Here is a 26,814-nt window from a genome sequence, read left to right as displayed (position 1 = left end):
GTAATTAGAAAAAAAATCTGCACAATGTTCTTAAAGTAATTTCCACAAAATCAGCAATAATTTGGCTTTATGTAGCACCTTTCTTGTAAGGCGTTTAGAGCACTTCACAGTGGTGCAGACAGAGGTCAAGCAAGGGTTGAGGTGACCATAGGCACAGTCAAAAAGGTAAATCAAGAATAAGTGATCAATTTCATTAAATTGGCATGAGCTACAGAGCAAGGTCTCATGGAATTTGAACTGGTGTGTGCCTACCGAGTTTACGTAATGTTATAATTTATATTCCACAAGTGGCTGATCCGATAACCCAGGAGTGATGAAGACCAGAGTTAAGCAAGTTACGGTCATTGCCACAATAGGTAGCTCCACCAACTCCAATAGATTCTCACTGTATGCTATCTTTGTACTGAACATAAGGTAAGTAAATCAAATTAAAATGGGAAACTGAGGTTCATCTTGAAACTTTTTCTTCCCAATATTATCTTCTCTCAATCGTAACATCAACTCTGTGAAATAGATTTTAAAAAATTGCTGGCGATGACATTATCATGTATCATCTAAATATAAAATCCCCCCCCACCACTTCATTGCATTTTCTTAATGCACACACATTACCCAAAGATGTTCTAAAATTAATATATTGTAAATAGCGAGCAGGGAGTTAAAAGGTATTAATACAGTCAAGGGCAGGAGGTTAGTTGGATAAAGTGCAAGAGGGAAGCTGGAGTAGTTTGTTTGAATAAGAAAAGGATTGGTGCCTTCAATATCCTCCCAAAAATCCTTTAGAATTTATTTGAATAAATCACGTATATAAATTCAAACTTTAATGGCGTACGTTTTCAATTCATGGGTTGAGAAATTTTTAATGTCACTAAGTGTAGCAAGAAACTTTGACAATGTGCACTGACATGGGCAATCAGCCATTGGCAGGAGGAATTTCTCACCCGTGATGTCTTGCCAGTTTTGGAGCTGCCTCACTGATATGAATACATACTGCAAACATTTGTTGCATTAGGAATGAAACAAGGCATCACATGATTAATAGAAATGTGTACTTTTTTAAAAAAAAAATCATTAATCTAAATGTTTGAATTGATCATGCATTGCCTAGGAGCATTCAATAGTGTAAGCTATTGAAACGCTAGTTTGATAAGGTGAAAACTAACCTGGACTGAGTGCCCTAGTGGCACAGTGACCTGCTAACATACTGTGTCATAAAAATGGAAGGAATTGCATCTGAGATGCCATATATGGTAAGTTATCAATCAAAGAACTAAAAGGAGGCAAGGGACTTCTGAAGTGCCACTTGAGATCAGTCACGTACTATGGGATGGATGCAGAGTGAGATGGCAAAGCTTGGGAGTGCTTCCCACCCTGTTCTTCAGCAGTGAACTTACAATGCAGAGGATCTGCAATATGTATAAGATGTGCAAAATGTTAAACTCAAAGCAAACTGGAATTGATTGTTCAAATAGCAAGGTTAATGCTCCAAATCACTCGTGGATTGGCATGGAGCCTTTGAGATGTTTAATACTTTGAGATAAATCAACAGGATTATTATCTTAGTCAGAAGTAGCTCTATGATGTATACAGATGTGCTACTACTTTATGGCTAGATACTGTGGAAAAAAATCTCAATATTACTGCAGTGACTATTACAGCAATGACAGTACAGTGTTACTGCAGTCTGCTTTCTGTCAGTATGAATTGCAAATATTAATGTAGATAGAACATGTGTTTTAAATCCTAGAAATTACCAGATCTCTAAATATTATCTAAAAGTAGGAGTGTACATCAAAGACGTACAGCCCCTAATGTTAATATTCATACGATACAGAGCACCTTAACCTGTGAGTGCCAATCATCTTTAACAACTTTCAGTGTTTCAAAGAAATAATCCAGTAAGCAGTTTGGTGTAACATAGTAGCAGTCTTGGAGTTTAACATGTGATAAGGACAAAGAAATTTGTAACTAATTAATCCTATAGATATCAGGATGTATTTGAGATTATCCTAATGGAACTCTGCTTGGACACAGATTGACCCAATGTCCTACCATGTGTCAGGAGCCATGTGTAATACAGCTTCACTGAAGACAAATTACAGCGTCCAACAGTATTTCCAGCAGGTCAACCTCTGACCTGCAGGACTCTCTAGTTACAAAAGTTCCACAGAATCTATGTCACCATTGCCCTCTTGTCTTGGAATTGTGAGAAGTGAAAACTAGAGCTAGGCTATTGAAAAGGATGTCCAGTGAATTGATGGGATAGGAGCAGAGGCTCATAACTTTAAAACATTGCATGCAGATAACATTTACATGTTCAGCAAAGCATCAAGGAATCCAAAAATGTGTTTCTTACTTAGATTTGAAAAAACTCCCCTCACTTAGCTCAGTAAGACTCTCCTGTCTCTGATCTGAGCCGTGTACCCTCACACATCCACTGCTCTAGATCAGCTGCCAGCAGTCTGGGTGAAAAGAAACAGAAAACTACAATAAAGTGGGAATGTCAGTTCTACCTTGATATAAGGATTGTAGACACAGGCAGAGGAATCCCGGCTGTGTAGATCATAAACCAGGAATAGCACAATCATTGCTAAGGTAAGATTTTAAGTAAGTAAGAAGATTTTGGAACAAATGTGTGGAATTCCTTAACACTTTGTGCTAACTGAAACAAAGAATACAACAACTTGCACTTACATAGCGCCCTCCACGCAGGGTAGAGTCTCAGAGCGCTTAACAGTGGCGGAACCTGACACAGAGCCGGGGCGGGGGGGAAGTGGCCATAAGCACGGTCGAAGAGGAAGGTTTTCAGGCGGGACTTGAAAAAGGGGAGAGAGGGAGCAAGGCGGAGGGATTGAGGGAGAGTGATCCAGAGCTTCAGGGTGTAGTGGCTGAAGGTGTGACCTCCGATGGTGGGGCGGAGGGTGTGAGGGACGAGCAGGAGGCTGGTGCCAGTCGAGCGGAGACGTCGTGTGGTTACTTGAAGGAATATCACAAATTTTTCCCTTTCTCATATTTGAGGAATCCAAACATAAGGGAGCAAGAGAACAATGGGGAGCAGAATATGCAGGAACAAAAGCCTTAGAAAAATTAAGTCATAGAATGCATTGCAAGCAATTAAAGATTTACAGTCTAATAAGAAGTGTAAAATGCCCAATCTTATGGCTACATACAGTGTAACTATTTCTACAGTGTCCTCCAAAGTGTATCTCAAAATACAGTACCAGAAATTTAAATGAACACTCCTGTGCTGGGTGAACTGATTGAAAACAAGTGAAAGGAGAGACTATTTATTTTCCAAAAAAGGTACAGGGATATTTCTTTTATATATCATCTTTTATTGTATGTATTGTTCTTAACATGCCCCAGGATAACTTTTGGGAGTACTAATTCTAGAAGGATTAGTACTTAAATGAAACAACGATAGCATTTCAAAACCTGTTCAAAAACAAATGTATTGAATTTAATCTCCCCAACATTCACTTTTAATAAAAAAATTGTTTACTTCACTTTCATTGAAGGCAGCTATCTTTGGCACAATAATCCTGAATTGTTTAAAAGATATAGTGAATATTCGTTAGGATATGATGGAGATGATTTGGTGGTGATAGTGGATCACTAATTAATGGTGTCCAGTCAGTCGAGTGTCTTCTAAATGGATTATAATATTTTCCCGGAATAATAATAATAATCCTTGCATTTGATTTAGCGCTTTTCACATCGGGAGGACGTCCCAAAGCGCTTCACAGAACACACTGTAAAGTGAATTCGCTGTATATTTGTGGGCGAACGCGGCAGCCAATTGCGCACAGCAATGTCCCACAAACAGTCGTGGATTGAAAATGACCAATTTATTATTGTTTTGTTTTGGAGGGATTATTATTAGGCGTGTGGAGTAAGGAAACTTGCCCAAGGTTTCGCCCTCAGCCTGGAATTGAACTCAGGTCTCTCACTTGCAAAGCAAGTGCTCTAACCACTGAGCTACAGGACTCCACAAGGAATAAAGAAATAAGAGAACAGCTTTTTTTNGTGATCAGCATACAATCAGCCCTCATGTTCTTAACAAAGCTAGTCAACTATTTGTTTCCATCTCAAACACACTTAGCTGTACATGAAACCAACTTATTCCAGCTTTTCTAACTGCATTGTTAAGGTCACTTCCAAAATATTTGGACCATTACCTTTTACAAGGTTTCTGTGGCATTGGCTAGCATTCAGAGAAGAGCCACAAGAAACTTTGGATTTTAAATTGGGAAGAGAGACTTGCAAATTAAATGTTCTTGCATTACAGAAAAGAAAATTGAGGGGAAACATCATGTATGTTTTTGAAATATTGACAGTGGGTTCATCCATTCTGTGCCAGGTTGGCCGATCTCAAATGAGGTTGCAGATGAGGTGTTACAACTATTCTCAGTGAGGAAGGAAAACCAGAATATCATCCTTCCATTTGGTTTAGTGCTTTTCACATCAGGAAGACATCCAACATACTTCACAGGAAAGATTGTATCATGTAGTGACTGCATATTTTGTATGGGTTTTGAGTACCAGCTAGAGCTCCCATTCCTGATAGTTAATTCTATGATTTCAGCTGGAGAATTCCACAGAACTCGTATTGTTTCGACATGTCAGTCATGTTGAAATGGCACAAGCTGTGCTGTATAACTATACTATTACCTTTACAATCTGATACTTCTTGACAATTCCTGTGTGTTTCAGGCATAAGTTACTGATTCCTACTGCGCTTAATTTTACTCTGCGTTTAAGATTACTAGATTTTTATAGAGTGGCTTTGCCTAAATTTTAAGACACTGATGTTTTCTTAGCTAGTCTTGTGACCCATATTAATGTTGTTACTCTGCGGTTGTTTCCAGAATAGCCAGTTCCAAAACTTTTTCTGCAAATTCATTTTCTCTCTTGAAAAAGAAGTGCAGCCTGAGGCAGTGACTTTCGTGAGATATGATCAGCGAATGAAACACTGGGAACTGGTGCGAGATAGCAACTGGCCTTCCATGACATATTTTGCATGATTTGTCAATCCCATCCATCCACTGAAATTGAACTTGGAAGTACAGTACATGAGGTAGCATCGAGTACGTGTGTAACATAAGAGGGACAATTTTCTGAAGGTCAGTACATTTATGGACTTTGCTGTGTGAGAATGTTTTATTTTTTGCTGGTCCGATTATTTACGAACCTTCATAGGATTATCCCTGAGGGGGTCTGACCTTTACAACAAAGAAAAGCACATGGATCATTAAACTCACATGCCATAGAGGTGTTTACTGATCAGCAGTTTAAAGATATGCCGGTATTAGTAATAATTGTACATGCCACTCTACTTCTGAAATACAACACCTTAATACAGCAAGAACCACAGCTAAGGCTTGTATTTAGAACAATTTTTCGTCACCTTCCACCAAACCCTTACAACTACATGAAAGTTATTTTAAAAATATGGTTTATTTTTAAGATAAAGATTATAATCCTCAGATTTGATTGTAAATGCACAACAAAAGAGCATGAATGGTATTGAAATGCATCATGACATTTTTGCATAACATCACAGTACTGTATTAACAAGTTCATTGGGTTTTCTTTGTTCGTCACACGAAAATATTTTTGTTTATGAAGTCTCTGTCCCTTTTAGAACATTTACTGTTTGTTATATGTGGAAAATAGCAAAATTCTATTATTTGCCTCTTTTGGCCAAAGTATATTTTGCCAGAAGGGCAATTTTAGGATAAACACCAGAAAGTGTTTCTTTACATTGATAGAAATCAACAGCTGGAACAGGTTACCAGGGAAGGTGGATAAGGCAGTGAAAGAGCTCATTTAAGAAAGAGCTTCACACTATAAACCCTGCTTGTTGTCTCTCGTGATCTGTCGAGAATATCTCTTTATTGGTACTAAATTAATGAGAGAAGCAGAATAATTGAATTTGGTAGCTTAATGCGAAAAACTACCTTTCATTTTAACACAACTCATCTGGTATGCATGCTTCTCTTCGACCACCTTTGCTTCCCCCTTGCTTGGCATCCGAACCCACCAATGTGAAGCACTCAAGATTATGTACGTGAAGAGTGCTTTATTAATGCTATATAAATAAATCCATTGTTATTGAGGAAAATTTAGCTGCATCACAAATGACATTCCCTGTTCAACATCCCTTTTAGAATTGGCACAACATTTGGAGCCTAAGAATATACAGGTCTGAAAAATACTATTGTGGTCCATCTGGCAAGTTCCAAATGTATATAAAAAAATGCACTACTCCATTCTCATCAATCAATTAAAATGGAAAATCCCTTTGTGAATACAGAATGCCAAGTTTGTTTGCATTAGCAAAATTATTTACCTCTAGAGTGTCAGTGAAAGGCAATGTGTCAGCACCTTCATGTATGCTTTTTTTCCCCCTTGTAGGTCACCCTACACCATTCACTATTTCTAACTTTTAAATAGATTAGATGACCTTGCCAGCTCTCAGTTCTTTGCCAATGATGCTTTGTTGTCAGGTGGTAGGTGTTCTGCATGAGCAGCACAGGTTAATTTGCCCTTGGGTTTTTTCCCCCCTCACTACCTTTTGGTGAAGTGTTTTTCATCCATTTGTCAACACCTCCAATAACTTCATTGAAAACAAAAGTGAGATCAGAGATGGGATGTGTAAACCCATAGCTATCTTTCCATAGCACAGGGCATTGATAGACAACAATCACAATATGTACGTTTGTCTGTGTATCACAGCCTATTCTAACTAGATTGTATCAGTATATAGTTGATAGGGATTTTATTGAATGAGGAATTCAATCACGACATTTTCAAGAATGTATTCCAAAACAATTACTTTCTAAATGCCTTTTTGAATTACTGTTGCAATTCACATACTCTTCTGCAAGGAACCAATTAGTTTGTGTTTAAACTGAACCTTTGCTTAGGTGTTTGAGTCAGGCTCAAGCAAATGTTGTGTCAACCAAGTTTTTAACTGCTTTCCTTGCTGTAGTCTTCCACTCTCAGGCACATGATGTGGAAAGTACAAATGTGCAGGTCACAATCCTGTTATGCAAACATTCCATCATATTCATTACCACTTTACTTGGCAGTGCTGAGGTTCAATGTATCCGTTCACACCCACCTTACCTCAAAGTGTGTGCTGCCCAATCTATCTCTTCTTGGCAACATTTGCATGTTCCACAGCACGATCGGCATCATTGCGCTGCAGACGTGAGGAATTTCTGATCATTTACTAAGACTGGAAACAAAGGAGAGATCTAATAATAAAAGGCCTTCACTTGTTGTAGAGGACAGAGTGATGTGGTCACAATCCAAATTCATGTTGGTGTCAGTACAGCTGCTTTGCCAAACGCCAGCTAAGTCTCTCTTAACTGTGTAAAAGTGATTAAATAAAAAAGCCACACTACTGTCACTCAAATCATTGATCAATTAACTGACATTCAACTTACATCAGGTTTCTACTTTGAAAAATACAATATCTGCCTGTACAAAATGTGTTTAAAATATTACTAAAATTAATTTCCAAAAATACAATTGTTAAAATACTCAAACTCATGAACTGTTGTATTTTACCATTGCACTGTGCTAGCTTGAAGCAAGATAAATCTTTTGTGGGTGCTATTTTTAGTCAAAGGGTAAGCTAGTCTAAGATCCTTTGAGTTCTGGGTCCCTTTAACCCGGTCAGATAAGCTAAGCCATTAAGCCGTCTGATAATTTCCGTCTGCTACTGGATATCAATGGCAAACCCAAACCTCATTTGTAAGGAAGTGCTCAGCTATGATACTTTCTTGCATGATGTAGTTTGAAATTTCAAATGACTGTTTAAAAGCAGCTCCTTGCTTTTTGGGGATTTGCTCATTGCTGGCAGAACCAAGTATTTCCAGGTTATTGTGACACCATGCAGTATCTTGCATAGACATGCTGATGTTAGTACAGCTCTGTTTCTCTGCAATTTGCAAGTTGCAGTAATACCATGGATTTATTTTGGCCTATTTCCTCACTGTTTCCTACTCTCCAAGGCACTGGATCTTGCAGGAGCCAGCAGCCCACTGGTCCCTCACTCAAGTCATTCTTCATATGTGAGCTTAGAGAGTGAATGTTGACAGATTGATTGTGGAGGGCATCAAAGCTGATCCCGATCCTCCTCTTCATCCAGCATCCAGACATGTGCACTTTCCAGTGGAGAAATAATTGGTGGTGCTTTTTGTGCAGTGCAAGCATACACAACATAAAGGAAGTGATTCCAGCAATGCATGGTGAGCATGAACTCACTGCACAGGAAGTGATGTTATCGATGGCCTGGTGACCTGGAAAACAGCCATATTTTGTGACCTTGCTTATCATGTGCTCAGACAGATATTGGATCCAGCTGACTACATTAAGACAGGGTTTCCCTGTAGAATAATCTGTATAAATCTCTGCTGCAGGGTCAGGAACATAGAGTGGAGGTAAATGTATTTGGTAATCAGCAAATTGTTTTATGTAGTCAGAATAACAGTGCCTAAAAGCAGATAAGATCATTTACTTTCATTTTTTGTTTCTCTTTATGGTATTCAGCATCAAGTGTAAATTGAATAGGATGACCTTTTGTTAGTGAACCAAATTGACTGCATTTCCAATGATTCTTTGGTTTCTATTACCATAAATATTGATATTGGATCCATAATCTGAATCGGGTCTCGCATAAGAATATCTTTTAGCGGTTTGTCCTGTTCACATTATTTAGAATTATAATTTGTTTTTATCTAGTTTGAAAAGGTTATTATTATAAAGACATTAAATGTACACTGTGTAAGCAAAGATAAATGCATTATTAAATTCAATAACTGAACTGGATTATTAATGAAAAGGTTAAGCAAATTATAATGGGTTACTAACTGAACCTCGAAATTGCATTTTTACTGAACTGATAACTAAAAATGTTCCCTGAAGTGTACGTTGCAGTTTTGTTTTCTAAGTAAACTTCATGTATAAAACCACTTTCTATCATTAAATGGCCCACCACATTGGCTCATCATTGTCGTACAATACTGGTCCCATATTTTGCAATACGGTTAATGAAAGAGAAAAAATTCAGTAGACAAATATGATACAATATGATAATTTAATTACACCATGACTCATTTGCAATTATATTGGAGTCCTGTAGCTCAGTGATTAGAGCACTCGCCTTGCAAGCGAGATACCGGGGTTCAATTCCAGGCAGGGTGAAACTTTGGGCAAGTTTCCTTATTCCACACGCCTAATAATAATCCCTACAAAACAATAATAAATTGGTCATTTTCAATCCACGGCTGTTTGTGGGACACTGCTGTGCGCAGTTGGCTGCCGCGTTTCACCCACAAATATACAGTCAATTCACTTTACAGTATATTCTGTGAAGCACTTTGAGACGTCTAGAAGACGTGAAAAGCGCTATATCAAATGCAAGGATTATTATTATTATTATTTGTGGATTATTGGATCAGGCCATCGTAGAATAAGTTTCTTATTCCAAGGTCACCCATTATATGAACTCTATTCGACAACAAAATTACATTTGTATAGCACCTTTCACGCCGAGAGGATGTCCCAAGGCGCTGGACAATCAGTGTTTTGGACCCGAGCTGAGGGTTGGAATCGGGTAGGGTGGAGGGCAGCAGGGGAAGGAGGTTGACCGAAGGCACGGTTGAGTGGGTCGTATCTTATTCAAGCCCCAAACGTGTCAGATGCATGGCATGCATGACACATGCAAGTTGACCTGCCGCATGTGAAGAGTTTGGGAGCTTCAAATTATTTAACTTCATTATGATCGCAAGTTGCAGCACCAACAAAACTGATCTGAATTGACTTGGTTACTGCAATCTAAATGTACCAACACAATCAATTGTAGCATCATTCTCTCTTACTTTACAATGATAATAACTGTAGAACACACCATCCTAACTAATTTTATTCCATAACATGAGTACCATATTTTAAAAGCCCTCCTAAGAGGACGGATAAGGTAGTGATGTGTGTCTGGAGTTGAACTGGAAGATTATAATGACAATGATAGTTATCCTTTATCCCAGAAGATAGAGTTCAAAATCCTCATCCTCCCTTTCAAAACCCTCCACGGCTTTGCTCCTCCCAACTTCTGTGACCTGCTAACTCCATATCGATCCCTCCGCTCAGAAAGGTCCAGCTTGCTCCATGTCCCCTGCTCTGCCTGCCCCAACATCGGCAGTTTGGCCTTCAATGTTTCTGCCTCCACTCTTTGGAACTGCGTCCCACAATCCCTTCGCCCTCCCCTCCCTTGCTTCCTTTAAAGCCCGTCTCAAGACCGTCCTCTTCAACCGTGCCTTTTGTCACTCTTCTACTCCCACTCTCCCTGCCCTCCACCCCTCCTGACCCCAATCTCAGCTGGGGTGTAAATCCTTGATTGTCCAGCACCTTGGGGCATCCTCCTGACATGAAAGGTGCTGTACAATTGTAATTCGTTGTTGTAATAGAAAAACTAGGACAGCCCTCAGCAACAATAATAAAAATAATCCTTGCATTTGATATAGCACTGCCTTTCATGTCGGGACGATTTCACGGGATTTTCTGTAAAGCATAGTGACTGTATTTTGTAGATGCCTGTGGCAGCCATTTTGCGTGCAACAATGTCCCACAAAACAGCCATGAAGTCAATGAACAATTTTATCTGAGGCGATCATTGTCCAGGAATCCGGGAGAAAATCTCTTCTTTTTTCAAATGGAGCCATGGAATGTTTAATGTCCACCTGAACAGGCAGAATTAAATTTAATGTGTAGAGCCACATGTCACACAGAATCACAGCCAGGGGCTCCCAGCACAACAGAGAGATTCACTTTTAATGAACTCTCATTAACATAGCACAGAGTTATCGGTAGAGTATCCGGCTCAAGATGTTCCTCCACTTGGCCATGTTAACCTGCTCTGGGTTGTGCTCACTGTTCTATTACATATCCACTTGTTACCATGCTCGGTGCCCTCAGTATTTCAGTAATGAAACTAAAATTTGTTTAAAAAGTAAACCATTGCCATGTAACTTAATCATGCTTTGTACTGGTTAAGCTATGTGGTTCCAAATGTACTGGTCTTGAAATGCAAAGAGAGAAAAAGCAGTTCACATTAAGAAAATAAACCTGGTTTTATTAATAATGTGCTTCAGAAAGTTACTTCATCACAGATATATGACATAGATTGCTGTCTAGCAGAGAGAATGTTTGGAGCAATGCAACAAGAAGCAAGGAGGCATGGAATCAGTGACAAGGAAGGAGCAAGATGAAATAGGCTCTTGCAGTCCTGAATATGGATGTAAATAACAGAGCAAGGGAATTGCGTTGCGTATTTTATTTTCGAAATCTGCTCCTTTTTATTATTTTGCTCCATTGATTTGTGCACTTAATGGAAAATAGTTCCAATTTCTGCTTTTCAAGACGAGGTAGGAAAAGATTGATACAGATAAGGGTGAATTGCTGCATCTGATCTGGCTGAATTGAGATGATTAAGATTTATTCGAGAATATCTGAAATTTGGGCTAAATCAAACACCATATTCACTAAGAAAATGGCACCACTCATGCAAAGTAGATTAATTTGTCATTCTTTTTGCTTTCCTGTGCATATGCATTTCTATTGTGTTTGTAGCCTCCATTCTTTTCTATGGTCTGTAGAGCATGATGATGGAATTGTGAGTGTTAGGTATATTTATATTAATCTTTTTATCTTGGAAATTTATGGATGCGTGGTCTAGGTTTGCACAGTCAATTTTTACAGTTTAATCCACAGGGTATTCCTCTTAACATCTGTTTTCTCTAAAAGTATTACCTGCCCATCAATTTACAGGCTTTATTTTAATGATAACCTGTAATTTGATAGTGATCACAATCTAAATTCCACATGAATCCAAATGGAAATGCAAAACTAGCCTTTTTTAAAAAGTTGTTTTCATATACTTTTCAAAGATTCCTGAATGATACAAATTAAATCTTCCCCCAATCACTTTGATTGCCCAAGAGGAAGCAACACTAGTCTCTATTTTTTNGAAACCTACCACTGTTCCAAAATACTTCTAACCTTGAATTCCTAACCAGCCACTTTGACAGTATGAGGCAATAAACCCGATCTGCCAATGTTCTGTTTTTTTCTGAATTGTTTTGTGTCTTACATTACAAAGGTCTAATAGATAAAACTACGATTAATTAACTACCTATTTTGACCCTGTTTGTGAAAGATCTATAGGTGCACGTCATGAGGGAAATGAAATGACGTTTTCTGGTACATTCTATTTACTCAACTTTGTTTACAAGAGAAAGGTTCAAATTGATCAATCCATTTCAAATTTCTTGTTACGAAGAATAAAGTAATTTAATGGTATGCACTTTCTGTTTTAATAGTATTGCGAAATAAACTTTGAAAGTTTTAAAGCCTTTGACTAGCCTCTATGGCGTAATAAAAAGAAAACTAATAAGAGTTCAAAGAGCACAGTGAAAGTTGTATGAGAGATTTAGGAAAGACATTCATATCCACTATTAAAAATATACTTTAGTTATAATTTCAATGTACGTCCATTTCCAAAATATGAATGGGAGAGGAAAATCATCTATCAAAGTCAAACTTGATATTGATAAAATATTCACTCTGTGTATTCACTACTATGAAAATAGAGTTTAACTAAAATAGAATTCCCAGGTAGGTCTTTAATCTTATTCAGACTAGAAGGAAAATACCTCCTTTCCTTTCCACCCCCTTCCCCCCCAATTCATCTGCAATCTAGTTTTAGTTGTAGTGTAAATGTACCTCAATCAGTTTTTCCTTCCTCCTACAATTTACCAACTTTTTAAAATATATTTATATTTTTCTTGACTTATATCAACTATCTGAGAATCCAAGAATTTTTAAGAGACCAGGTTTACAGCTTGCATTTATACAGCGCCCAACACATAGAAATACGTCTGCATAGCTTAAGGAGGGTATTAAAGTTTTGGAGAGCAGGGGTATTTTTTATCCCTTTTTATGTTGTTTTTTGTCAACTTTCCTCAAAGAGTTCCGGGATGAGAGATCTCAGGGGGTTTTGCTTTTTTTCATTTGAACATCCAGATCTAGGAAATGGAAGATTGGATATCACCAATTCATAGAATCGTACAGCACAAAAAGAGGCCGTTCGGCCCATCGAGTTTGTGCCGGCTCTTTGAAAAGAGCAATGTAATGTCAATCCCACTCCCCAGCCCTTTCCCCATAGCCCTGCAAACCCGACCTCCTCGAATACCCATCCACCGCGTTTTTAAAAGTTGTTATCAAATCAGCCTCCACCACCCTTTCAGGCAATGCGTTCCACATTCGAACAACCCTATGCGTGAAAAAATTTCTTCTCACCTCCCCTCTGCTTCTTTTAGATACTATTTTGAATTTGTGTCCTCGAGTCACCGACACACCCACCAGTGGAAACAATTTTTCCCTTTCTAACCTATCAAATCACCTCATGATTTTGAAAACCTCTATTAGGTCTCCTCGTAACCTTCTCTGCTCCAATGAGAATAATCCCAGCCTCTCTAGCCCATCCTCATAATCAAGGTCCCTCATTCCTGGTACCATCCTCGTAAATCTCCTCTGCACCCTTTCCAATGCCTTAACATCCTTCCTATAGTGTGGTGTCCAGAACTGAGGTCTAACCAGTATTTTATGTAGGTTAATCATAACCTCCTGACTCTTGCACTCTATGCCCCTATTTTTAAAGCCTAGTATCCCATATGCCCTTTTTACAGCTTTATCTACCTGTCCTGCCACCTTCAAGAATTCATTTACCTGAACCCCCAGGTCTCTCTGTTCCTTCACCCCCCTTGAGATTGTATTACCTAGCTATATTGCTTCCCCTCATTCTTTCTACCAAAATGCATTACCTCGCATTTCTCCACAATGAAATTCATCTGCCATGTGTCTGCCCATTTTACCATTCTGTCTATGTCTTCCTGCAGTTGGCTGCTATCCTTCTAACTGTTTACTATCCTACCTAACTTTGTTTTGTCCGCAAACTTGGAAATGGTACTTACTATATCCAAGTCCAGATCATTTATGTATATTAAGAAGAGCAGTGGTCCCAATACCGATCCCTGGGGGACGTCACTGTACACTTCCCTCCAGTCAGAAAAGCAGCCGTTCACCACAACTCTCTGCTTTCTGTCTCCCAGCCACTGTCCCTTTTATACCATGGGCTTCTATTTTTCTTACAAGTCTTTTATGTGGCACTTTGTTAAATGCCTTTTGAAAGTCCATATAAACTACGTCTACTGCACTACCTTCATCCGATACCTCATCAAAAAATTCTATTAGATTTGTTAGCGAAGATTTGCCTTTAACAAATCCATGTTGGCTGTCCCTAATTAACCCATATCTTCTAAGTGAAGATTTATTCTGTCCTGGATTATAGTCTCCAGGAGTTTCCCCACTACTGATGTTAGGCTGACTGGCCTTTAGTTCCCAGGTTTATTCTTCTGCTCCTTTTTATACAGGGGAGTAACATTAGCCACTCTCCAGGCCTCTGGCACCACCCCTGTATCCAATGAAGATTGAAAAATTGTAGCCAAAACCTCCACTATTTGAACCCATGCCTCCCATAGTAACCTTGGCTGCATCCCGTCCGGACCGGGCGACTTGTCTACCTTCAGCGCAGTCAACCTTTTCAGTACTTCCTTTCTGTTTATACTCATCCTATCCATTTCCTCTACCCTCTCCTCTGATACTGCGGTATTTGGTGCATCCACTTCTTTTGTGAAGATAGATGCAAAGTATTCATTCTGTACGTCAGCCATGCCCTCTGCCTCCACAATAAGATTTCCCCCTTGGTCCTTAATTGGCCCCACCCTACCTTTGACTAACCTTTTTTTTCTTGATATGTTTGTAAAATATTTTAGGATTCTCTTTAATGTTACCCGCTAACCTTTTTTCGTATAATCTTTTTGCTTCTCTTATTTTCTTTTTCAGTTCTCTTCTGTACTTCCTATACTCTGTTTGGTTGTCTTCTGTATCTTGGGTTTGACATTTGTCATACACCTTTTTTTGCTTCACTCTAGACACAATTACCTTCGTCATCCAGGGAGGTTTGGATGCCCTACTTTTCCCTTTTGTAGGAATATATTTGTTCTGTCTCCGAGCTATCTCATTCTTGAAGACTTCCCACTGCTCTTTAGTTGTTCTTTCTTTCCAGTCCACCTTGGCCAGGTCCCCCTTTAACTCACTGAAATTAGCCCTCTTCCAGTTGAGTATCTTCACCTTTGATGGTTCCTTGTCCCTTTCCATATGCACTCTGAATCTAATTATAGAATGAGTTTCTGAATTTGGCTGCCTGTCAGCAATCCTTTGGTGTCATTGTAAACCCACACCAATCATTTATTATTCATGCAATATAATTGATCCTATTCTTTGATAAAATCATGTGTACTGTCAAAATTACCTTTTATATAGATTAAAGACACTTAGTTCATCAAATCTAACCAATGAGGATCTAATGTAGAAATCTACCCAAATCATGTCACACCTAGTCCATGTTTATCCTTATAAATGCCTGCCTTCAGCGTGCATGTGATCTTTGTAATCCTTGGATTAATAATCGATTAATGACTAAATGTAGTTTCTGGACTGAAGTATATCTTAGATGTAAGGACTCTGCACATCAAAGTCCTGCTGAAATCCACCCGTGGTACATCTGTTTGTAATGTTTTATAATGCATTTTGCTGAAAACTTTGTACATATATTTTGTCAATTTCTAGATGTGGTTGCCACTTTTTTTGGGTGAAGAATCCTCATTATTTCACTGGTTAAGTCCAGTGTGGACACTTTTTTTAATTAGCACCAATGAAAAAAATTCCATAGAACAAAGAGATTAACCCTTATAATGGTCTGTATTTGCTGCTCAATGAAGCTATTTATCCTAATCCCAATTCTCATACCCTTCCTCTGCATATGCCTAAATGGCCTTCTCTACCTGTAATCTCACCTTTAATGTTCTATGTGTTTATATCCCCAGAATCCTTTGTTCTCTATTCATCTTCCAAAATGTACTATGGTTCAGTGGTTAAATTCACTGCTGAATATGGAACTAAGCCACATATCAGTTAGCTGTGTCCCTGGGCTAAGGGAGGACAGGGAAAAATTCAACCATGGTCCTATTCCTGATTGCTATTTAGTGACTCCTGCTGGAAAGTTCGTGCATGCAGATGTCAACGAGGACAGGATCAGGCTTGAACACAATGCCCCTTATGGCCAATTAGCTTACTGACATTCAATGGTTATTCTCACACTTGAAGAATGGCCACCTGGGCAACATCCCAATGGATTGCAAACATGAAAAGCACTATACCACAGGATGACTCACTCACTGCCTTAGGGAAAGAATTGGGAGGAAAAACACTATATACATGGAGGCAAGTACCTCTGATTAATGTTATACATTTATATTTTTCTTTATTAGGCTTCAAAAAGAAAATTGTTCTACTAATTAGGCTCCCTTCATGAATGGCTTACATTGTGATCAAATTATAATCAGGTTTGTTTTTTTACTACAGATGAATGCCAGATTAAAGCAAATTCCGCTTGTTATCTGCAGATAATAAAAGATATAATATCTTTTTAGAAAGCTACACAATATTTATACAAGCAAGGACAACCTGAAATACAAGTGATTTGATAACATAAATCCCTTTAGAGAACAAACATCCACTGTTCACTTTTTAAGACTCCTAAATTTTGGGGGTAACCTATTAAACAGCTGATTTCAGCAGAATCTTTCAAATTCAGTTCTGTCAGTCTGTTTTGCATCTGAAAATTGCATTGAAAAATTGGATCCATTTGGTTTAATTTATATTCTGTGCTTAAGGAGAAGTTCTCGACAATTTACTCTGCAGTATGATGGCATGCTACAGTCTGTTATGTAACAGTAGTTCTCACTTCATACTAATCTTACTTTGTTTAATTTTACACACATGTCCTATTACTGGACTTGGAAAAAAAATTGCATTGTGATTTCTATCCCTCTCATGCTCCCTGCCCCCTCACTGGGCACAAAATTCCACTGCTCACACATAATAAGATTTGCTTATCCTAAGTGGACACTGGCAAGGTTGGTAACTGTACTGAGCAGTGAAGCTTCACCCTTTATCAATATCTTTATGTAGGATATTGGTAGAAAGTGTGTGAGAGAGCTTTGACTTCCATATAATGGGGTAAAATGTGCAGTATTCTTTAACGCATTCCTTCATTTAATTAACTCTAGTGTTTTGGTGCTAACGACCGCCACAGTAAATGGTGTTTCGTGTGATCTTTCAAAAGGCTCGTGCTGAACCTGTTGCGATAACTTGACTGGCCACTGGTGGCAGTGTCCTGACCCCTTCCTCCGAGCATTCTGATTTTAAAACGGATTATGTCATTCTTATGTCTATGTAATTCTTATTACATAGGATGAGACGCTTTGAGATCAGTATATTCATGGGATATACTGATGTGGCTGTGTCTAGTTTGTGGGTGAATGCACAGCCCATTTGTGTACAGCAATGTGCACACAGTGATGGAGTGACTAATTTTATTTTGGGGGAAATAATAGATGCGTATTAAACGAAAATGAGTTAAACATGTCAATCTAGAGTCTCTTACTTGCTTCGTTGTTCCATTTCTTATGATTTTCTTGGTTAAATTGGCATTCCCCCCCTCCCCTCCCCCCACCCCCACAGATTAATTTTCCTGCAGTAAAAATTAAAATATCCCCTTTTTTTCCCCACAGAAGATAGATGAAGAAAATGAAGCTAATTTGCTAGCTGCACTCACGGAGACTCTGGACAGTATCCCAGTGGATGAGGATGGATTGCCTTCATTTGATGCACTGACAGATGGGGATGTGACCAATGTCAATGATCCCAGCCCTCCCTCAATGCCTGACGGCACCCCTCCAACCCCAGAGGCTGAAGAGCCATCTCTAGTAAGAATCCTTCCTACTGTTTACAAGAATTGGATGAGCCTCTGGCTACCCGCTGCATGGGTACGATGTAATCAAAATAAAGTTTGGGATTTTTAAATTGAGTCCACTGAGAAAGTAAACATTTAAGCGGAGATTAAAGCATTTTAGGGACAGTGACTTGGGAATGCTAAAGCTAACCACTTTCAATGGAGTGCACGTGCAGTGTGCTTTTTTTTAAAAAATGAACACTTTGCTTTCTGAACTGTTCTCTGATTTTGTTGTTTAAAAATGTAGATTCTGAGTCAAAAGATTTGTCGAACATGAATGGCAAATACTGCTATTAAGACGTGCATTTAAAAGTAGATTGTTTGTTCTCTAACAGTTCATTTTAATATTTCTCTTCCTCTCTCTTCCCACTGCCCCTCTCCCACCCCCCCCCCCCCCCCACCCCCTCACTTTTCTTGGTTGCATTTCTGTAGCTGAAGAAGCTCTTGTTGGCTCCAGCTAATTCGCAGCTTATCTACAACGAATGCCACGGAGGCAGCATGCGGACCCACGTGACCAATAATAACAAGATTAGACCAAACACTGCTGTTGTCAAGGTACACTTTATATTGTTATAAAAACTTTATGCCTAGGTTAGCAAAGAATATTTTATCCTTTAAAGGATGTGAGTAGTTGTGGGAACTCTAATGAACTTGGTATTCTAGAGTGAGTGAAAATCCTGATGGATTATTGACTTTGGTTTCCAAGAAAGCCGTGAGGATTACTTATTTTAATTCTATACATAACAATGATTCAGCAAGAGCGTATAGATTCCCAGCAGCATCTGAACTGAGCATCCGTGACATACTTAGCATTTAGACTGAGTTAATTAACATTATAATCATGGAACGTATAAGTATCAGTGAAATACCATTGTAGAGTGACATTGTAATCAGCTGCTGGTATTGTGTCTAAAGTCAATATTATACTATTGAGAAACAATTGTAGTGAATGCTGGATTCTTAACAGATTGCAGAAAGAACAACAAGTTAAACAGAATTCAAAAAGCATTGGGCTAGATTTTCTACAGGGTATCCACAGGGGTATTGGTGGAAAAAATGTAGCCAAATGCCTGAATTTTTCTCTGCAAGTGTTATCTTCAAAATGGAAACCTAGGAATGCTGCAGTGGATATCACAGTGTAGTTATCTTTCTTAAAGTGACACCACCTTCACAAAAAAAAGTTTGAGCGACTTTTTATTTGTAAACATACAATACGACGATGGAAAGTTGTGTCAAAATACAATATTGTGACACTTATACTTACATGACAAATCTTGGATGTCTTGGCTCAAACACCAAACCCTTTTGTTATGAAGCAGTGTGCCCAGCAGCTCCCAGCATTCATTTCTTGAGATATCCGGGGAACGAAATTCCACTGGTCAGTAAAATTGAAGGTGTGCACAATGAAAACATTTGTTAACATTGAGCAACCAAATTCATTTACATGACATATCACAATGTAGTTTTGGCCCATTTGATCTCATACCCGCATAATATCCACTCTACTATTTAACCATTACAGCATCAGCTGTTTCCTAAATGTATCTAGCGTCCTAGCATTTACTTCCTAATAATCTATTCATGTTGTTCAACATGCTCTGTCTAAAATAAGCTTGCAATGTGACCCTTAACAACCGAGTAAAACGATGCCCCTCTTGCTACAATTGTCTTTGTTTTTTTGTTGTTGACCTATTGTATAAGCAAAAAAACGATAAACACAACCTTGACAGGGGCACCTTTTTTTCCAAACGGGAAGAGCGAATGTGCTGAATAGATTGTATTAAGCACTTTTACTAATGTTGATGTTTCATTATGTCTTTGTAAGACTGAGGCTACATCGAGTAATAAGCCGAGGAACATTTGCCAACAACTGAAGTCCCAGGCACAGCGCCGTCCATGCACAGAATTGCTCAAGTACTTGACTGCAAGTGATGACCCTCCTCAGTCTAAATCAAATGACCACAAAACTAGTAGTAAAGACAAAGGCATCGCCAAAAAGAAGGTGCAAATGCAATCTCAACAGTCACATCCTCTGCAAGGTAAGAATAGGATGGCAATATCATGTTGATAGAATTGTATTGGTAGTAGTGCAACCAAACAGTTAGTATTGACTGTGAAGAACGTTGGGCCCTGGGCTTGTTGAACTGTATGTTAAAGTTGTCTTAGAACTGATGTAGTGCTACTACAGTCCATCCACAGCACCAGAGGTTTCCCAACATTATCAATGTCTTGATTTGCAATTGGTAGCAAATTAGTCCAAACATTAAATAATAGGAAGGCTCCAAACAATCTTTCGAAGTCAGCTAACAAAATATGTCAAAAAAAATCTCCTAGATTACAACATCCCGATTGATAATTTATGAAGGAAGTCAGGAAATTCACATATGAAAGACAGGCTCTTTGAACTGGATAGTCTGGTGAGCTAGACCACTGCTTTATTTGACTTTAGGACTTTGGTTCTAATCCAACCGAGACAAGATGGATCAGAGTAAGGTATCCTGTCTAATGGCAGTTAAGAGTTCCTAGTGAATTGGGTCACAGCAGGTTCAAACTTGTTCCCAGCTGGCATGAATCCAGAACATAAAGCCATCCTTCATTTGGCACGAGTTGAGCAATCTCACTCCTCGAGGCTGATAAGGATGGCTGGCATACAAAAGAACATTTCACATTGTTGTTGTAGAGGTGCCCTTCTCAGGTTGAATTTAAGGACATTGTTCGGACTTTATAAAAGGAGCTGAAACTACACTAACCAGTGCTATTCAAGCCTGCAAGTGCTCTGTGCTATCACGGAGACAAAGAGGAAATGTCCATTACTTTGTATTATCATTTAAATGAGTACAGAATTCACAACACGTATTAATTTACAATGCTTGAGCAGTGTTTAAGTGCAGTTATTGACGGTTTCCTGAAAGGGCAATATGTTTTTTGCTGTCAGTGAACGAAATTTCAGCAGATTTTCTCCCCAAACCATCAGGAGAGGAGTTTAGTATTTCATCAAAATAAATGCTCCTGGTGTGTGTTTTTTTAAAATCTATTTTGATACTTTAATGCTACAAAATCATTTTGAAGAGATTAAATTGATTTTTATCTGTTTTTCCCCAGTGCTAGACTGCTTTACATGATATTATCATACATATCACTCTGCAGTCTTTGATTATATCATTCCATATCATAATTATTGATGTCCGTATTCTCACCAGTCCAGAGATAGTGGGTCTATTATGTGAATTGTGTAAACTCTGTGTAAACCGTATGTCCAGCAAGAATTCCATGTGCCCATAATTAACCAGGGTTATAGATTCTATGGTACTTTTCATCAGTTGATAATTACATTATTGAAGACACTGGGAATTCTGTCTGTACACATTCATTTACACATGTTTTGCACAACTAGCACAACACACCTGTCCAAGTTGTAGAGTGGCATTCACAGTGTACTAATCTGAAATTGGATTACAAACAGTATATATAAGAAATTTTAAATGCAGTATTTTCTCATTTTGGTCTGTGCTAGCCTATAACCTTCATTTCCAGATACTTACTGTGGAGTGAATCAATCGGCACAATATTAACTGTTTTTCAGTATTGACTGCTTTTCTACTGGGGGGTAAGGTTGGGGTGGGGGGGGTGGGGGGGGAAGTAAGGAAGCATCTTTGTGTCTACTTGAGTCTTAATTATTTTATAATTTTATATCTATGTCCTTAAAGTCTTTTGAATGAACTCTAGGTCAGGTATAGTACAAATAGCTTCAGCGTAACTCATTGCCTCAGCAATATGCTTCAGTTCCTTCTTCAGAAGAACATTAGAACAACATATCCATTTCCAACAACACCCATCCTTAAGGCCTTAAGGAGTGAAATTGTCAATTTCATGCCATCTCGGATCTAGTCAAGGCTCTTATACACTCTGACCCCATGGTCGATGAAAGCTAATTTTGGCCAACTCAAACTCATTTTACCTAGGATCTTTACAACCAACAATAGGGAATACTTACAGCTTATTAGACTGAATTGTGTTCAAATCCAAGTTTCAATTTGAAAGGACAGTCTGCTAACTCATTGATCATTAGTTTCCCACAATTCTTTTATCAATCATGTGAATGACATAAATATGCATGTTTGATTTTTGCAAAATATGGGACTTTTGGCCCGTTCATAAACCACTAGTCTCCAATGTGCATCCTCTATGGATGTGTCACTGGCTTATCAATTTTGCTACTTAATAATACAGTAAAACTCGCACAAGTCGTCTCTTTATAAATTGTATAATCGCCTTTGACTTACATGCATCCGAGTCCCATTCAGTTTCCTACCAAAAAATGCTTAGATTTCTTAGCGCTAGTTGTATTTTATACGTTGGATAAATGTCTAAATCATAATGGTTTCCTGGTCCCAAATAATCCTAAATTCACTGCAAATCTCGACTGTGCCAATGCCCTGCTTGTCGGCCTTCCCTCCACAAGCTGCAGATCATCCAGAACTCTGCAGCTCGTGTCCTCTCCCACACCAGGCTCCGTGACCCCTTCACACCCACCCTCGCCTGGCTTCAGTGGCTCCCTATCCTTCAGAGGATCGAGTTCAAAATTTTTGTCCTCAACTTCAAAGCCCTATATGGTCTTGCCCCCTCCTACCTCTCCGACCTGCTAACCCCTTATCAATCTGTCCACTCCCTCCGTTCAGCAGGTTCCGGCCTGCTCCATGTCCCTTGCCTGGCCCGTCCCCGCCCATCGGTGGTTTGGGCCTTCAGCCTCTTTGCCCCCACCCTCTGGAACTCCATCCCACATTCCCTTTGCCTCGCTCCCTCCCTCCCTTGCCGCCTTCAAGGCACACTTCAAGGCCCTCCTCTTCGACCGTGCCTTCGGTCACCCTTCTATCCCTACCCTCCCTGCCCTGGTTGCCCTCTATCCTCCCCGATTCCAATCCCCTGCTCAGATCCTAAGTCCTGACTGACATCCTAAGTCCTTGGGATGTCCTTCCGACGTGAAAGGCGCTTTACAAATGTAATTTTGTATTGTATTGTAAATTATCTAACGTGTAATGCCACTACCACACTTACTGGCTGTATTGAAGTATGCGTGCACAGTGTTCCATTTGGAACAAGCATGGAAAACCAAGTCTTGGCCCGTCACCTCATGAGAACTTACCACTGAATTGAAATACGCATGCACAATGTTCCGTTTGAAACAATTGCGGAAATGAAATCTTGACCCATCACCGCATGTGCACTTACTGGCTGCAGTGTTGAAGTACCGCAAGCGCAGTATAGTACAGTGTACTCTGTTGAAACAAGCGCAGAAACCAAAGTCTTGATCCGTCATTCTGGCATCAGGCAATACAGATACTACTAAACACACGGTAATGACAAGGACTTTGTACTTGGTATGTGTTCGTTGTATAAAACCCCATACGATACAACTAATGCAAATTTGCCTGTAACTCATACTATATGTAAGTCATATTAAATGTTATGGTCCTGACTGATACGACTTATATGACTTTACCTGTATAACACGTAACTGCAGCTTAAAAACAAATTTTGCTTTTAAACAAAATTGTCATTGTACTGCGCATTGTCATTATGATGACAAAATTGTCATTATACCTTAAGATTATAATGAAAAGCAAACTGCTGACTTATGATTTATTGTAGTTATCTATTCATGAGTTTTGTTGCTGTATACAAATGGTAATGGGTGTGTCAAATTGCTTTTAGTATAATAAATGATAGTCACAAAATATCCAGCTAATTTTAAATGTGATACAATTCTTTTGCATTGATTTTCCTATTTCTATTATTTTCATTTTATTCTTTTCTTGGCAACCATGTGACTACTTCTCATTTTGGTTATAATTCCTTCTGGGAATGCTTTAAGGTGTTACAATTTTACTATGTATTGTGCATCAAGTGTTCTTTCCGATCATAAATCTTTGATAATGCATCAGCTGATTTATTAACATTGCAGCCAGTAATATGCTACTGAAGGGGTCAAAATAAATCTAGCGCACAGCCTAATAATTATAGAATAAAACAAAACTATTTCTTATACAGCCATAAATAAATGATTTCCAGTCCCCACGATATGCAAACATTTCTATGTTTTGGCGGTGTTTCTCCAATATTGAGATCATTACTGGTTTATTGCAAATGAGCATGATTTATTTCAATTCTTTGTAATTTTGATGATAAGATTTCACCTGAGGGAAACTAGTTAATCTTTCCATCAAAGTACACAGCAAATCATTTCTGTGCAGCTTCCCCCAATGGCTCGGTGAGTTAATGCAGTGAGTAGTTGAGTCATGTAGACTGAAAAGGTCTTGGGTTCAATCTGCAGTCTGTGCTGAGTTAGTCAATCTCAGTCAGGGCAGCAGGAGGGATGCTACAATAGGCTTTAGGGGTCCAAAGTTCAGAAGCAAAATTAGACATGGTTCCTGCTCCTAAATGCATTGATCCTATAAGGTGAAGGAGGTACTGGAGATACAAAGCGCCTTTGGAACTTTACTCACAGTATAAGGGAAAAGGGAGTCTTAATACACCATTAGGCAAGGAGTATAGGGAGAAACTTGATAACGACAGTAAAAATATCTTCCAATGTGCTCATTAACCTCTAGAATAACTTTGTGCACTTGTGGCTGTTTAATCGAAATGTGGCCCTTTATTTTGCTAAGGTATTCTTTTCATGTAATTGGCAAAATGCAACACAGAAAGGCAAAGCTAAAAGCTAATGTTTTAGGTTACCAGTAACTAAAGCATTTCTTATTTAAATTTTGCAGCTAGACCAACTACTTTGTCCCTGCCCCTGACACCTGAATCAACAAAGTAAGTGTTTCTTAGAAAATTGTAGGATTTCTCATATTTGAGTGAAGCATTGTATTTGAAATTTTTAGATGCAAATCGATTAAGCAACTGAAGGAAATTAAAAATAAACATATATTTTTCAGTGATCCCAAGGGCTCCCCTTTTGAGAACAAGACCATTGAACGTACGCTGAGTGTACAACTCTCTGGTACTCCAGGTAAGACATGATAGTTTCCTCCATCTGTGCATGGTTAAGCTGCTTTGATTGAGAGCCTCCATTACCGTAGCAGAGAACTATATTCTTCAAAAACTGGAGTTCTGCACAAATAACAGGGTATACAATGCAACCATGTGATGAGCAAATTTCTGCTATAGTGAAGCGCGTTATAGCGAGGCCACATTGCTGTACCAAAAGTTGTCTGAGACCATAATATTGAAAAGGGAATTGGATAAACAATTGAAGAGATTAGAGTAGTTATCAACATAGAAACATGGACATTTTCTGCACAGATTTGTGCCTTAGGTAGCACCATTTTAGGTTTCATGGGCTAAATGGCCCTCTGTGCTGTAATTTATATGATTTGATTCTGTTTAACATAGGAAAGACGATTACTATAAATTTGACAACTTTTCAGAAGGTTTTTCCCTAATGTGTTCTCCATCCAGTTTTCAGCCACAAAATTTCCCAATCTTGACTTAATTTAATGAATCCTCACCCTTCAGGTACAAGGTATCTAGGCAGCATTTTTGAAAAGATACGGTCCTATTTGATAAAGGCATACATTAAATACAAAAGAGTAGCTCTTTTAGAATGGACCACAGGGGAATGTGCCCAACAAAATACTGATAACAGAATAACAGAATATTGCTCTTCTTATTCATAACATTGTTTTTCCATTTCATTTAATATAATTGGATCCAAACCGTTAAAAGAGACTTTCTAATGTAGTTATTGATTTTAAGACAAACCTAAAGTTCCTAATGAAAAAATAAAGCATTCATTTTCAGTTTGTGATATCATCATCTTTAAAATGATGATTAAATTGAAAGCGCTTTTTATTGTGCAAAGGAGATATTTTGTTTCTCTCTAATGATTAACAATGAGAGACAGCCAGTCACTACGTGCTGCTTCTAGGCCTAGATTCCAGCTTTGTTCTCTCATGCAGATGCTATACATATCAATCATAAAATAAAGGTGCAAATGGCACATCAAATTTTATAACAACACATGTGAGCACACAGACTGTGATAAATTTTTGTTAATGCACATTTCATCATTTCCATAATTTATTCAATATTTCCATTTAAATGATTTATCACAAAGCTCATGTTGTGTAAACAAAAATACTCAGTAGGGAACTTTCGAATACAGAATAGAATTGTCTCACGAGGCAGACCTTTATAACTTTCTCACTTGGGAATTACCTTCTGCATCCAAACTTCTCCACTGAGTATTCACTGTAAAGTACATGGGGATTTCAAATATAAGTTACTAAATCTGTTGAAATTCTTTCCTAGCCATCTTGTGGTATATGTGTGTGGGGGGGTGGGGGGCAATGAAAATATTTCAAAACATACTCTTAAATTCTTCCGTTCAAACTAGCAGAATCAAAAATACAAAGGTATAAAAAATATTATACAATCATAAAATATTAACAGACCAGGAAGAGGTCATTTAGCCCTTTGTGTCTACTCTGCTGCTATGTCTTTCACTGATTCATTCACCTGTGCTTTGCCCATAGCCCTCAATATTTTTTCCTCAAGCATTTATCCAGTTGACCAGTGATTCTCATTAAATTTGTTGGTATATTTAGCGGCATTAGTGGGGAGGGCATTTTATTCTGCACTGGCTGGGCTGCTGAACATTGGTAAGTATACCCGCCATCAGACAATGAGATTTGCTGCCCTGTGTACCAGTGACTTGAGATTCATCCCATGTTAATTATGATTCTTTGAATCTGAGGTGGAATTTCTTGCTGCCAAATTATGTTGCTACATTTTGTCATGTGGGGACATATTTTTCATTGGTGGTA

At 38.5% G+C, this 26,814-nt stretch overlaps 1 protein-coding gene across 2 annotated transcripts in view; it reads left to right on the top strand.

The window, feature by feature from the left end:
* The window catches only part of ppargc1a (peroxisome proliferator-activated receptor gamma, coactivator 1 alpha), a 54,892-nt gene that overhangs the window by 3,989 nt on the left and 24,089 nt on the right, over window positions 1–26,814 (top strand). For both annotated transcript variants that reach the window (XM_007889042.2, XM_042341003.1), the window contains 5 exons: window positions 17,766–17,960; window positions 18,419–18,541; window positions 19,812–20,025; window positions 24,757–24,802; window positions 24,925–24,998. In XM_007889042.2, the coding sequence (XP_007887233.2) occupies window positions 17,766–17,960; window positions 18,419–18,541; window positions 19,812–20,025; window positions 24,757–24,802; window positions 24,925–24,998 (652 nt within the window). The remainder of the gene's footprint in view (window positions 1–17,765; window positions 17,961–18,418; window positions 18,542–19,811; window positions 20,026–24,756; window positions 24,803–24,924; window positions 24,999–26,814) is intronic.

Source organism: Callorhinchus milii, unplaced genomic scaffold (assembly GCF_018977255.1).
Source record: "Callorhinchus milii isolate IMCB2004 unplaced genomic scaffold, IMCB_Cmil_1.0 Scaffold1, whole genome shotgun sequence".
NCBI classification, from domain to species: Eukaryota; Metazoa; Chordata; class Chondrichthyes; order Chimaeriformes; family Callorhinchidae; genus Callorhinchus; species Callorhinchus milii.
Note: the sequence above shows the minus strand (reverse complement) of the source record. Positions and strands in the feature narration are given on the sequence as shown.